Below are 15,288 nucleotides of genomic sequence, written 5' to 3' on the forward strand. Positions count from 1 at the left end.
GAACAATCCATCCGCTGGGCCGGGATTTCTTCCGGGGGGGGGTGAAATAGTCCTCCACTGGCCTCACTGATTTGCCTCCTCCAGCAAGCAGAGGAAAGGGCAAGCATCCCCAGTGGGTTTCGTATCTGAAGCCGGTTGGCCGTCTCGGACTCCGTTTGAGTGGAGAGAAGGAGCCGCCTCCGCCTCCTGCGGCGGAGGGATACACGGCTCTGGCAAGTGGTGAGAGAAAAAAATTTGAACGAAGGGCGCGAGCGGAGGCCCGCCGGCGGCCGTTCGTCGGCGCCGAAGTCGGAACGGTCGTATCGTGTTGCTTTAGCGCATCCTTTTGCATGCTTACGGTAAGCCCAACAGCAGCCCTGAAAGCTTCGAAGGGTTACACTTATGGTAGCGAAGCTCTGGACTTGTATTTTTTCAAGTTTGGCCACTGTAAGAGGGATGGACTTCAACTCCCAGAATTCCCCAGCCAGCAAAGCTGGCTGGGGGATTCTGGGAGTTGAAGTCCATCCCTCTTACAGTGGCCAAGCTTGACATGCATAAATCTAGTAGATCCTTGCAATATGCCAGACAATCCCTAAGGAGGAGAAAGTAAAGCACCTTCCATTCTTTGGGAATGCATGTTTCCCATTGATGGGAAGTTTAAGGAGAAATTTCCTCACAGTTAAAACAATAAATCAGAAATGGATAGATTAATCTTAAAAATTAAAGATAAAGAACTGTGGAAATTTTATAGGACATGGGATAAATTTTATGAATGGACAGAGACAAGGGGTGGAAATGAGAGGGAAGTTTACAAATGTCAATAATTATTAGTTTGGAAAATAAAGATGTATAAAATTGTGGATATAATATGGAAAAATTGTAAATAAGCTAATGTAAGTAGAAATTTAGTTAAAGCTCGCGTTCTTTTTCTTTCGGTTGTATTACTGTTAATTTAGTACTGTTATAGTTATTAGCTTGTATGTTAAGATTTACTATTGATTTTTCTTTTGCTTTGCTTTATTTGTAATTGTTATCCTGACATGGCACTGTCTTTTCAATAATAAAAAAAGAACAATTAATCAATGGAACAACTTGCCTCCAGAGGTTGTGCATGCTCCAACACTGGAAGTTTTTAAGAAGAGATTGGACAACCATTTGTCTGAAATGTCATAGGGTTTCCTGCCTGAGCAGGAGGTTGGACTAGAAGACCTCCAAGGTCCTTTCCAACTCTATTATTCTGTTCTATGTGCAAGAGGGAATCTCTTGGTCCAGGGTTGCAATCGTCTGAGATAGGGTGGGGAATTAATTTTCCCAGGGGCCAACATGAGAAACTGGGACTGTGGTGGAGGGCCTCGATCCAACAGGGCTGTGAAGGTGCGTAGGCATGCATGCACATACATTAATTGTAAAAAGTAACCTGCAAAATAAACAATGCATCTGTATATAAGTGCATGATAGTTGCACTTATTTACGGTTGATTTCTCATTTCCAAATACTTTCATAATGGCCAGACACGAACAGCCAAAGGCCTGGATATGGTTTCAGAACCATAAAATGTCCCAGTCTGGTTTGGGAGACAGGAAGAATTGCTGCAGACAAGGCAATTGTCATGCAAAAGGGATTTTTGCCCATAGAAGGAAGGTGGGTATTGGAAACTGACCCTCCCTGGGGAAGTTTTCTGGAGAGTAAAAGGAAAGGAGGGAAATTGTGTTTGTTCTATGCAAAATTTTCGTGTTGAACTTTGACTTCCTAAGCCTGAAGACTTAATCATGGAGCAGATCATGTGTCATATAGGTAACCAGGCCAAGGACTAGTTATTTGCCTTTCTAATATTATCCCTTTTTTCAAAACAAAGGTATCCAGACTTCTGTAGTCCAATATTGCTTAAAAGTCCCACTCTAAAGACCAAACTATTTCTCAAGAAAGCCACAATATCACTGATGAGTTAACAGCAGCAAAGGCATTTCCGATGGAGAATCAGAATACTAAAACAGTACTTTCCGAGTGTTGCAATACACAACACAACTTGCATTTGGGGCGCGGAAACCCAATCAATAGCATGGAGAAGATGGACTCTCTCTTCACAAGTGGTCCAGCAGATGCTCCAGCAGCAAATTTGTGTACAAGCACTGCCGTCTCTGAGAATTTGGGAAGCACCCTGATCAACAAACACCCTATGTTCACGAATGATACAGATGATTTAACAACTCCCAGGAGAAAATCACAAGAGAATACAAACGTTGAGATTGCAAACAACCAAGTTACACCATCTAGAGGCTTTCCTGACAGTGTGGCAGTTGATTATAAGATTATGCCAGAGTTTTTTACAAGCCAGAATAAAGGTAAGGATTATGACCGTCAGGGATGGTTAGGAAAATGCCATCAAACAGCTGGCATTCTGAAGAATAGTATGTTCATAACACCTCTGCCATGCAGCGGAATTAGAATTCCAAGATAGAAAAGAATATCTAGTTAAGCGATGAACTGTGGGGTCCTTCGTGCTGTCTGAGCTTGGTTGCTTGCTTGCAGACGCTTTACTACCCAACTAGATAAATATCAGTGCAAGCGAGTGTGGGGTTTGCTGCTTTTTTATATTCAACAGCTTTCCCTGCCAGTGAGGGTGCATTTTCTTTCTTCGTACTCTTCCTTGAGTAGAGGATAGTTTTCTGCTTGATTGTCTGGTGAAGATCCCTAAGCAGATTCTGGAGGGGATGTTGTCTAATTGTTTTGTTTCGTTCCTAGGTATTTTAACTTCCTTTTGAATGATGTGTGAACGTGGTGTATCTCTATGTGTCTACTATTTTGATCTGTCTACAGTAAGCTTCCACTAATTGTCTAGTAGTTTGGCTTGATTTAAGATGGGGCTTGGTCTAAGATGCTAATAGTTGCCCAGTTGAAATTCTGACTGAGTTTGTCCAGAGTTAATCCTAATCTCACTGGCAGGATAAGCTTTTGAAACGCCTGCAAACAAACACCTAAATTCAAACAGCATAAGGATTGACTGAAGTAAGAAAATTAGTAAAAATGTGCTGCTGTTGGTTTTCAAATTGCTTTTTCCATATTATCTTCATTGGGTGTTTCAACAAAGCCTGCCTTTGTTTTAGAGGAATTCAACAATATATTGAAAAAATTAAGACGGCGGTCTACAATTGGAGCACGAGGTTCTCCAGAAAATAATTCTCTCATCCAGTATATTGCTCGACAAAGGAGAATGAAGGTGCAAGAAACTTTGACACAAGTAAGTGTGGTGGAACTCAGAGTAGGAACATTAAATCTCCCCCCACACCCAACAGGATGCAAAACTGTCTTAGATCAAATGAGCAAAGATTAATATCTGGGCTGCAAAACTCCAGTTAATTGCTAGATAGGAAAGGAAAAGGAAATGGATTTTTATAGCCCAGGTCAGGTAACTCCATCCACGTTGGACATTGGATGATAGAATCGGATCAAGTTGGAAAAAAAAATAGTTTGACTATTTTGACAAAATGTTTTGGAAGCCTGTGTTTTCAAAGAAGTGTTGATTAATTTCTGAAATCTAACATTAGACCTGTGCTGAGAAAGTCATGCTTTGAAGATTCAATTGCTGACTTTAACAGGAATCTATTTTGGGGTTTTGATTAAGAGGCAAGTTCAGATATTGGTAAATTATTAAACTGTCAGTTTGCCACTGGGTGGCGATGGTGTATTTGCTTCCATGCAGGAGGTCTTCCCCCTATTCCCTTTTCCAAGTAGGTGCTGACAGGAGTTAATCCATTGTTGCTCTGAAACTGAAAGGCATTTCAGAAGTCCTGGAGTATCTAACGGCATTTTATGCTTCACTGTCTGGATTTGGGTTTTGTACTAAGCCATAACTTGGTTTGTTCAATTTTCCTTTAGGATAGCATATGAATCTAATTCTAGAGATCCGTATATAACGGCTTACCATTTAATGTTGTAGATGAACCCAGCAAAATGTAGCTTATAAACCAACCATTATTTAAAATCTAGCTCCAATACATACATACATACATACATACATACATACATACATACATACATACATACATACACAGACACACACACACATCTATATAATGGTCTGTACATTATATGACATATAATTTAATGTTGCAGATCAGAGGTCTCCAGCCTTTCCTGCTTGTAGGGCCAGCGGGGGTAGGATGGGGATAGGGGACGGTTTTGCACACATGCGCACACCGCTATCACAAATGCTCATGTGCACTCACCCACCACTTCTGCAGCTCTGTTCTGAATGAGTGCGGCCCAACACTAGGTCATGGACCTGGGAACCCCTGTTGTAGATGAAGCCAGCAAAATGTGGCTTATTCAATCAACAGTTGTTTTACAACTTTCATACATACATACAGTATACAAACACACACACACTGTGTATGTGTGTATGTGTATATATATACACACACACCATATTTTTCGGAGTATAAGATGCACCCTCCCCCCCCCAAAAAAATGAGGGTGAAAATTTGGATGTGTCTTATACACCAAATGTAACCCCAGCCACCCACCTGCCCCCACCCTTTGGCTTCTGTCTCCCAGCAATTTACCTCCTTGCAGCAAACGGGAAAATGGGGTTTGCGGAGGCGGCTATGGCAATCTCTGCAGCCTGAAACAGCTGATCATCCAGAGGTCCCTACTGAAATTGAAAGTGAAACAGGCTGTTTGCTGCAAGGAGGCAAATTGCTGGGAGGCAGAGGCAGATTTTTTTTCTTTCTAATCAGTCTAAAACTGAAACAGGCTGTTTGCTGCAAGGAGGTACATACATACATACATAGACACACACATATATGTATATAAAGTAGACTTTGAGTAAGTAATAATGTGACATATTGAAATGAAACTTAAATATTTGAATTAGTTGTGTATAGTGCAAACTGTCTATATCAGTGGTAGTCAACCTTACCGCCCACTAGTGGGCGTTCCTGCTTTCATGGTGGGCGGTAGGGGTTTGCTATAACTCTGCTTTATAAATTTTATAAAGTAAAGTTACTTCCCTACTTTATAAATCACCATTACTGTGGAACCGGTGGGCCGTTAGAAATTTTTACTACTAACAGAGATATAAAAGTGGGCGGTAGGTATAAAAAGGTTGACTACCCCTGGTTTATGTGATTCAACATAAACAAACTTGTTTAGAGATTTCTCAAGTTTGCCATGACATGGATAAGTAGAGGGGGAAAAAAACTATTTGCATATTTCCTTATATTTTGAGCAGTCCAGCCCTTGTCATCTTCAGAACACGTTGCTGAAAGACAAAATAGCTGCCTTCCAATCTTCATTTAAAGCCCTCGAAGAAACTGAAGAAAAGACAGTCCATATTCTTCCTACTTGTAAGTAGCCCACATCTAATCTCAGTTATAAGAAGCATTTTATTACTGAACAAAGAAGATTTGTTAACTTCTGAATATTTTAACCAAAACATGTATATTTCTGGCTTAAATTATGATATTTTTGTTTTGGAGGTGAAGGATATTGCAGTGAGAGAAACTGAATGATGAGTTGTATTGTAGAAACTTGTATTGCTGAAAAACCTTAGTCCTTTACAATGGGGATTATTTGGTAATGTTTATATCTGTGTTGAATGCAGCAAACACAAAACTCCCTGAGCAATCAACATTGAGCCAGACATGGTGCCCGGAGGATACGAATAATGCTTTTGAAGAAAACTTAAATAATAAATTTATGAACAGAGATGGTATATCAGTAGATATCCAGATGCACAGTTCCAGATTTCCACCACAGAAGCCCCTTCTGTCTGGCGCAAATGTTATGCCTAAGGTATGAATTATAGATAGCTGTATAGAGTTAGATAATGCTGTATGAGTTTGCCAACTGTGCGCCCTATACAATGTGGTATAGATAGACCAATGTCTCTCAGCCTGGGGAACTTTAAGATATGTGGCCTTTGTATGTATGGATTCAATATTTAGAATACCTTGTTTAAAATTAAGGAAAAAGAATTATAGTTAAAAAATTGACACATAACAATAATGTATCTATGTTTACCAAATGAACAATTTGTGACTTGATATATAATTGCAAGTGGTGACCGTGGATAGGATGTGCAAAAACTTGTAACAAAACGACATGCTATATGAAATGGAAGAAGGATGTATGTGTTTTACGTTTTTGTTTGTTCTTGTTTGTTTAAAAATAAAAAAAATGGGCCTTCAACTCGCAGAATTCCCCAGCCAGTTATGTTTGTTGGGGAATTCTGGGAACTGAAGTCCACATGCCTTAAAGTTGCCAAGGATGGCGAACCTTTTTTGGCTCGCATGCCATGGGGAGGGAGCGTAGGGGGGTCGTGTGCAGGTATGCCGCACCCATAATGCAACCTGCGACCCCTCCCAGTGCGCATGCGTGCATGAGAGGCCCTCCCCCCATTTTTTGCATGCTTTTTTCGCCCTCCCCAGGCTTCAGAGGCTTTATAGGAGCCTGGGGAGGGCGAAAACAGCCTCCCCCCTCCCCCCCGGGAGGCCCTCCGGAGGCTTCAGGGACCTTCAGGAGGCTTCCCTGAACCTTCCGGAGGGCTTAAACCGGCCCTATGAGCAAACTGTTCCTGAAAAACTGGCCGTTTTTTGTGCTCTGGGGGCTTCAGGGAAGCTCCTGAAGCCTCCAGGGGGGGGGGGCTCTTTTTGGCTTCCCCAGGCTCCTATAAAGCCTCTGGAGCCTGGGGAGGGCAAAAAATGGCTTTAAAAAAGGCTGAACTCAGCTGGTCAGTGCGCACATGTGCGCTGGCCAGCTAACAGGGCAAAGCCTTGCATGGTCTGACAAATGGCTCTTCCTGCCACCTGTGGCACGCGTGCCATAGGTTCACCATCCCGGGTATAGACTCTTAGCTTCATATATAAAAGAGTAGTTGATATAATTGTTTGGTTTTGAATTCATACAATGCACCTTGTGAAGGTCATTCATAGGGGTTGATTCCTGCTCATTCTTGCCGTCTGTTGAGCAGAGCACCTGTTTTGACACTGTTTCTTTTCAGCCTATTAAAGATATAGTCTCAGTTATTCCATGGAAGAGAAGTGTAGGAAATGAATCAGATTTTAATTTCCTTTTTTAAAATTTTCCTTTGGCCTTCATCTAAGAAGCCAAACAACAATCGGATGGATTGGTAGCATAGCAGCCTTTCTATTTCCCCACTCCCAAGAATTTTTCTGCATTACTTTGAATGGCTTTATCCCCAAACACCAAAGATGGCCATTCATCATCTATTAAAATTAAGATGTCAGAATAGAAACTTGACTTGTGTGTTCCCAGGCCATTCAGGTCTCTCCAGCGAATGCTGTGGAAACTACACGTGTATCTTTGGTAGCTACTCCAAGTACGGGCGTATCAAAGAATGAAAGGGGTAAGAAGGAATTTGCATGTTAAGGCTTTATTTTAATACAAAAAGGTGTGGAGGTTTTCTTTCTGGTTGATGATGATTGATTTTATAGCACGTCTCATTAATTGTGTTTTGGTCATATTGGCCACAAATATGAAAATGGTACACAAATAGTTTTGAATGCTGGCTTATCTTTGCAAGTTAATGCTTTCCACCGATTCTTAGAAAGAGTCCACTTTCTAAATATATTCAACAACATCTGCAGTTGTTCCTATCTGTATCTTCAGTGATGCCAGATTAGAAATGGCTGCTTAATAACAATGAATGAGTTAAGTTAAATGTTTGTGTACAGGTAATCTTCGATTTACAACATAACCGAGTCCAAAATTTATGTAGCTAAGGGAGGCATTTGTTACGTGAGTTTTGCCCCCATTTTATGACTTTTCTTGCTGTGTTTGTTAAGTGAATCCCTGCAGTTGTTAAGTTAGTAACATGGTTGTTAAGTGAATCCGGCTTCCCCATTAACTTAGGTTATCAGAAGGTTGCAGAAAGGGATCACATGACCTTGGGATGCCACAACCATAATAAATATGAGTCAGTTGCCAAGTGCCTGAATTTTTAATCCCATAGGGATGCTGGTCATAAGTCACTTTTTCCAGTGTCATAACTTCAAAAGTGTCAGTGTTCCAAGGAATGCACTCATGGAAAACAGAATCCCGACACAGGCAAGTTCCTCAAAGAACAGTATTGATTCATCATATTGACACAACTGGTGAAAGCTGACTCTAAAATTTCCCACAGCTTTCACCTGATTAAAAATAAAAGTTTCCCCCAAGTCACTGGCCACACTGTCCAATCCAAGTGCTGACTCGTCGCTTAGTTACTTGCTCCTCCTCTGGCCAACCACCTGTGCGAATGGCCTTGGTTCCCACAGGAAAACTATGGTTTTGCCTATAAAACCTCATCTAACTACCATATTTTTCGGAGTATGACGCACCAGAGTATAAGATGCACCAAGATTTTGAAGAGGGCAAATAAAAAAAAAGGGTTTTGCACTCTGCAGACCTCCCAAAAATGGCCCGTTTTTTGTCAAAAAAAGGGCATGCATAGCCTTTAGGAGGCTTATAGAGTGCTCCTGGGGGTTGGAGGGGGGGGCAAAATTGAGCAAAAGATGGTCCATTTTTCGCTCATTTCTGCCCTCCCCAGCCCCCAGGAGCACTCTGGAAGCCTCCTAAAGGCTATGCACGGCCATTTTGGTGAAGGGATGGGGTTTCGGGAGGCCAAAAATGCTGTATTCAGTGTATAAGATGCACCCAGATTTTCAGCCTCTTTTTTGAAAAATACGGTAGCTCCCTCTTTCCACCATTTTGTGGCAACCCTGAACCCTCCAAGATGGCCTCAGCCAGGTTTACTTCAGGGTTAACAAAGCATTCATAAAACAGATGGTTGTAAGTCAAGGACTACTCTGCAGTGATGGAAGCTGCATAATAACTTCTAGTCACCTTGAGTTCAAAAGTTGTTCACAATTATTTAATTTAAATGCAGCATGAAGGGTGATCACAAATTTTTAAGCACATTGTAGCAGAGAGGGCCGACCTTATTTTGGCAATGGACACATGTTATGTGGAGTTATTTGTGGCTTATCATTAAGTGTTGTCATAATTGCTTTCAATGTGGTTTTTGTTGTACTGTGGAGGTGAAGACAAAGAATTGAGCAGAAACAACACGTCTCAACCCAGCAGTAAGAAGGTTCGGTTTTCAGAAAAGCAGCGCTTGCAAATCTTTGATGAAAGCAAACCACCCATTACGCCTGTGGGGAAAGGCCATTCATTTCCCAATTCCCTTCGTTCTGTTCTGAAGAAAACACCAGTCAAAATCGCATCCGAAGGCTTGAAGGTTGGTGTTTAAATACTAACTATACTAGGGGCCAGCAAGCCCCGGCTCTGGAACCACATGTGGCTCTTTCATCCCTTTGCTGCGGCTCCCTGTCGCCAGTTGGCACCACAATATTGAGAGCAGCTTCTGGTCGGGGGGGAACAGGGTGTGCCAGGAGGAGACGCTATAGCAGTGATGGTGAAACATGTAGAAACATCGTACGGTCATGCTCGTCGGGGCCGCGCTCCGGAAAAGATGAATTTTCGGGGTTTAGTGTGCATGCGCACCTGACGACCAGCTAGCCGGCGTGCATGTGCAGGGTGGTTTTCGGTACTGCCGCACACACGAAGCTGGCCGGTGCATATGCACGCACTGGTTTTTAGCACTGCCATGTGCGCGAAGGACAGCTGATCGTCACACGCACATGCGTGCCAGAAACCCGGAAGTCAAACAGGCAAGGCCGCGTGTGCCGGGTGACATGGCTCCGTGTGCCATAGGTTCACCCTCATGGCTCTATAGCAAGGGGAGGGTTTTCCAGTCAGCTCCACAACTGATAGGGCTTTCGGTTAGGACAGGTAGAGGAAAAAGGATGCTGCGCTAGAAGGAGTCTCTATGGTGGGGAAAACTGACTTCTGGTCAGCTCCAGAATTGAACGGGGGGGGGCTTCCGTTTAGGACCTTTGTGGCACTTGGAGCGTTTAAGGTTGCTGACCCCTGAACTATACATTTATTTTCTCTTGCAAATCTTCAACAAATACCTTGAATTCAATTAAAGAAGTTTCTTCAGGTCTTTCAAGAACTTAATGCTTGAAATGTTGCTTTCTTGTGAAAGGATCTTCAAGGATCATCAGAGGAAATGGCCACGCCGATATGTACTGGATCTTTTGACCCCGAAGGTGAAGATGTGCTCCTATATTTTTTTACAATTTGTATTTTAGTATTGGTCTGCTAAAGAACCAGACTCTAAATATTAGTGTTACTATATAAATCCCTAAACAGCATAGGGTCAGGTTCCCTCAGAGTGTTTTTATTTTATTTTTTTATTATTGCACACTCCCTTGAATTCCTTTGCAATTGAAATGGCTAATTGGTTGATTAAATAGATAACTCTATCAGCCTACCAGGGAGCCTGCCCTCTGCACAATAACTTTGAAACTGCTTTTTGGTGTCGATGTAGAAATAGTTTAGCAGCGATACTTGTCTCACAGAATAGCCTTTCCTTTGTGTTGTGCTGTACCATGTGCATACAGTATGTGCCGTGTGGGTTTGTGTGCATCTACAAGTCACTTTTGACTCGGGAGACCATCTGACAAAATTCTGTAGTTTTCTTAGCAAGATTTCAGAAGTGGTTTGCCATTGCCATTTTCCTAGAGCTCAGAAAGAGTGATTGGTCCACCGTCACCCAAATGGCTGCACGCCTAAAGTGGAAATAGAACTCACAATTTCTGATTTCTAGCCTGGTGCTTTAACCATTAACCCATACTGCCCCTCGTGTATGCCTTAGGCATCTCTTAAATCTTATCTTCTTATGCTGTTCTTTCCTAGCCATTATCGCTTTGTAATTTTTGCATTCTCTTATTTCCTTATTTAAAATATATTTTATTTCAAACCGCTTGGTTTTTTAATATACTACATGCTTCTGATAAAGCCAATCATACATGTTCCTGAAATATCAGCCAAAGATTTGTGCCTAACTTAACTTTTGTTCATCTTTAGAAAGAAAAAATAATTCTCCTGACCATCAGGCTCCTTTGATTAGACCCACTCGTAACTCTGCTAAAAGGAAGGTATAAATAAAAAGGAATATTTCATAAGTTGATTAACAGGCATAAATGAATAGCTTTGCTGGAAGTTTCCATTCACTTTACAGATACCTGTTTTTGAAATCATTATTTTTCACTATTTGGCAAATGCTTAATAGATGATATTATGAAATCTATTGCATATCTCTTTTGTTTTGAAAATTCCAAGTTGCATGTTACTATTTCTTTGTACTTTCCTGTTTTTATAATTCTGTATGTAAGATATAGTTTCCGTACGGTCCCGTATTTTAATACAGATATTTCCCAATGTCTAGTGCGTAGTGGAAGCAGAAGAAAAACGTCTTGCAGTCAAAATTGAAGTCCAGAATCAGCTCAACCAATTGCAGAAAGCCAAAACTTCAACCAAATTAAAAAAAACCCCAGTAAGTAACTTACGTTATAGATGCATGTAGTTTATAGTCATTTGTTTGTTTGTTTGACTTAGTTACTGTTCCTCTTACCTCAAGACAAATCTCATAGTGGTATTTATGGTGGTTGGCTTCACACATTGTCTTAGGTCAGATTTTTTTTAAAAAAAATACATTTGTTAAACACTTTGTTGATTATTGATTTCTTCACATCCCACCTTTATCATTTTCATAAGTAACTCAAGGCAGCAAACATACCTCACGCTCCTTCCTCTTCCTGTTTTCTCCTCAGCAACAAACTTGTGAGGTGAATTGGGCTGAGGGTCACTCAACCAGCTTTCATGGCTAAGATAGAGCTAGAACTCTCAGTCCCCTAGTTTCTAGCCTTAACCACTAGACCAAGCTGGCTCTGAAAAATATCATTCTATCTATACACCTGGCCACTTAGCAACCGTTTAAAGCAACGGTGTCCAAACTTAGGAACTTTAAGACTTGTGGACTTCAACTCCCAGAAGTCCCCAGCCAGCATGGTTGAAGTCCAAAAGTCTTAAAGTTCCCAAGTTTGGACACCGCTGGTTTAAAGTCACAATGGACACCACCACCACCGCATTTTGGACATCTTGTAACTGGCCCATGTTTATGGCCGTTTGTAGTGCCCTGCAATCACATAACCGCAATTTATGATGTTTTTGTCAAAAACCACCAGCTACTTCCGATTTAGCATAGCGAATAAGGGGTTCATTTTATGACTGCCACATTCATTTAACAACCACCATTTTAAAAAAAGGTCATAATAATTGCCAGGCTCAATTATAATTGTAAGTGGAGAACTACCTGTATTATCTATGTATATTTATTATCTTCTGTTATTATCTACTGTATATCCTTTGCTACAATTCAAATCAAAAGGACTGTATGTTATATTGATCTTTAGTGTGATAATGTTAAGAAAAAAGCAAGATAAAAAACTAAACCACTTCATGGCATTATTTCATATGTAAATTTGTTGCTTGTTCAGTGCCTAGAAATATTAGCAATCTTTAGCACTGGGTTAATGGGGTGCCTTCCCATTTATTTTTAGGCTGTCCGACCCAAAGTGGCAGGAAAAAGAAGGGGGAGGAAGAAGAAGAAACAGGAGCAGAAAGTATTTTATGGGCCTCGCGAGAGGGTATCGAAGAAACCTTTTCTAAGTCCGATCCCAGAAATAACAGAAAATACCTCCTTTTGTTCCTCTTACCCAAATACACCAACATTAAACGTTTCCACTTCAGGTATGTAAAATTACAAGCTGCCTTTCTTCATCTTTTCTTTAACTGGTAGATTAACAAGGCTCCTTCCCTTGCTATGTTAGAATAGATCACAGACAAAGTTAAAATAATGACATGTCAGAAGCAAGAACTAGAATTCTGTCCAATCTGGGTGGACTTTATAATTCATTGCAATTGCAATAGAAACTATGACTGACGACAGTTTAGATATACAATAAATAGTAATGTCTATGTGGTTGGTGTCTATCTTTACTTTGGAGCAGAGTATTTTTCAAAATGCATCTTCTTTCTTTTAAGCAACATGGATTTATTTCATTTAGCAATGAAAAGGAAAACAAACAAACATGAATTATATGCATAAGTAATGGAGATTTCATAATATAAGCAAATTTGTTTCCACCAACAAAATCTTAGGACGTGTTGGCCAGTCTATTTAAAAATAGCGTAGCCATATGCATTATAGGTAGACCTTGACCACAGTTAGAAGTAGAACTTCTGTATCCTTAAGTGATGCAGTTGTAAAAGAGTTCTCATGTGGCCAAGCCTGATTTTACTGCTCTTTTTTGATGTGGTTGTTAAGCAGATCTGGCTTCCTCTGTTGACATTACTTGTTGGAAGCTGTGTGGGAAAGGTCTATGACAATTTGCTACGGCCAACTCGCTGCGGGACAGGAGTTACGCTAATATCAAAGAAAGGGTGGAATAGAATCATGAAAGAAAGGATGCAAAAGGTGGGACAGAATGAAATGTGAATGGCAAAAATAAAATAAAAAAATTTAAAAAATAAATAAATAGAATTGTTAAATTGTCCCACAGCGAACCGGCCCATGGCGTGTTGGCTGTGACAATTGTCCCATTCCGGTCTGGGAAAGTTGCAAATGGTGATTGTGGAAACCTCCCCCCCCCTGCAATTATCATAAATACAGGCTAAGAGTCCCAATCACATGACTGTAAGGACACAGTCATAAGTGTGAGAACTGGGTGTAAGTATCTTTCAATGGTCGCTAAATATATGGTTATAAGTCAAGGACGCCCTCTATGTACTTTACATTCAGTAGTAAATGAATGTAAAGTACTGAATGACCGAGGACTGCTTGCCTAGGATAATAAAATATTTCAAAAAGAGGCAAAGTAAACAAGGAAGACATAAGTCAGGAAGCTATTGCAAGGGACCGATTGCAATGAACTGATTTTGGTAAAAGAACAAGACTATATAGCATGTTAAACTCCTGCAATTTCTTAGAAGCAAGACAATAGTGGTGAAAATAGCTAGAAGGAGGATATTATAAGACAAAATGCCTTTAAACAATGGGATTGAGTCCCTTGTACCAAATCCAGATTAGCACAACTAGATGAAATCATATTCTGACTTGTTCATTTCAAACTTTGTTTTAGACGATTCTTTAAGTGTCCTGCATGCTACGTTTATCGATGAAACAGCTGAAGACAAAAAGAGTCTACCTTGTGCTGTAGGAGTGGACAGCCACGATCAACATTCTAGCCCTCGGGAAGAAGATGGCTCAGCTAGTTCATTCGTGCAGCTTCAAGAACTTGCTCTAAACAATAGAAAACAATGTCTTCCTGGCTACGTGCCCGAAAAAATCTCTCCTGAAAAACTGAAGATTTCTTTAAATGGAAATGAACAGGTGGCCGGAAGGGACTGTCTGTCAAGTAGGACAGAAATGCAGCTGGTGGAGTTGCTGAACATCTGTGGACCTAGTAAAAATATCAAGGCTAAAGAAAATTCATTTTTCACCGTAGATTTTGCAACGGAGGTAATGAGTGAAAGCAACGGGGTGAACTTTAAAAGGAACCCAAGAAAAAGCAGAAGATTGACGGAACACCTTCTGAGCACCGAGGGCACTGAGTCAAAAAGTCCTGGAAACAGCACTGGTATTCCTGGAGGAAACCTGGGCGAGTTGCCACCTTGTTCTTGGACAGCCGATGACATTGCACTTTTAAACCATTTTGAGGAAAATAGGAATGTAACAAAAAAAGTAAGACGCAGCATGAGGGGTCAGAAAGATGCAGAAAGTGAGGGCCTTGCCTGGGTTGAGATCCCTTGCAAAGCCCTGAAAAGGCTGTCATTGGCTGGTCTTCAAGAATCAAAGCCTGCCATGAGTAGCCTCAATGGACCAAGAAGAAGAAGAAGCTTCTGCGCATTGAAAGCTGAAAAAGATCAAGGTATTCCCTTTAACGTTCCAAGGAATAGAAGAGCCAGTCTGGGTTACAAAAGTGACTGCTGCTATCGAAAAACATTTGAAATGAATACATTCTTGAAGAATCAACCTACTCATTAAATTAAGATTGATGCTGTCCAAAAGGGGACTGTGTGAAATATTTTGCTTCAGCCATTCAAGTTAGGCAGAGCTTTTACATGTCTTCATATTTTTTAAGACTGCATAGACCTTTGACTTCTTCCCCTTCCATTGCTTTTCCCAAAAAGAAGTAAAGAGAAAAACTGAAGGAACTAAAAACAGAAATGGAGAAAGGGATAGCAATCCAATAGGTTCTACTCAGAAGTAAATGGAAATTTAAGACTGCACCTAGCTGTCAAAACTCATACGTTGTAGGAAATGTGGTTCTCATTACCGACTGTTGAATGCAGTTCCATCAGAAATGTGGATAAATGTTAAAACCAAGCACATATCACTGG

At 40.8% G+C, this 15,288-nt stretch overlaps 1 protein-coding gene across 1 annotated transcript; it reads left to right on the forward strand.

The window, feature by feature from the left end:
- The first annotated feature begins 57 nt into the window (after positions 1-57).
- Positions 58-15,084, forward strand: CDCA2 (cell division cycle associated 2). The gene is made up of 12 exons (XM_032229967.1): positions 58-338; positions 1,835-2,321; positions 3,084-3,217; positions 5,210-5,324; positions 5,582-5,772; positions 7,255-7,345; positions 9,018-9,217; positions 10,028-10,091; positions 10,912-10,982; positions 11,273-11,380; positions 12,447-12,636; positions 14,028-15,084. The coding sequence occupies exons 2-12, from the start codon at positions 1,949-1,951 to the stop codon at positions 14,930-14,932; spliced, it is 2,442 nt and encodes an 813-aa protein (XP_032085858.1). The 5' UTR covers positions 58-338; positions 1,835-1,948; the 3' UTR covers positions 14,933-15,084.
- Positions 15,085-15,288: the final 204 nt, after the last annotated feature.

The sequence above is a fragment of the Thamnophis elegans genome, chromosome 13 (genome assembly GCF_009769535.1).
Source record: "Thamnophis elegans isolate rThaEle1 chromosome 13, rThaEle1.pri, whole genome shotgun sequence".
Taxonomy (NCBI): domain Eukaryota; kingdom Metazoa; phylum Chordata; class Lepidosauria; order Squamata; family Colubridae; genus Thamnophis; species Thamnophis elegans.

Bases quoted from the DNA above. Each gene is read 5' to 3' on its own strand.
- CDCA2 (XM_032229967.1), top strand. From the start codon at position 1,949: ATGGAGAATCAGAATACTAAAACAGTACTTTCCGAGTGTTGCAATACA. The intron at 5,325-5,581 runs GTAAGTAGCCCA...TGTTGAATGCAG, and splicing joins AGTCCATATTCTTCCTACTT to CAAACACAAAACTCCCTGAG. The intron at 10,983-11,272 runs GTATAAATAAAA...CCCAATGTCTAG, and splicing joins GTAACTCTGCTAAAAGGAAG to TGCGTAGTGGAAGCAGAAGA.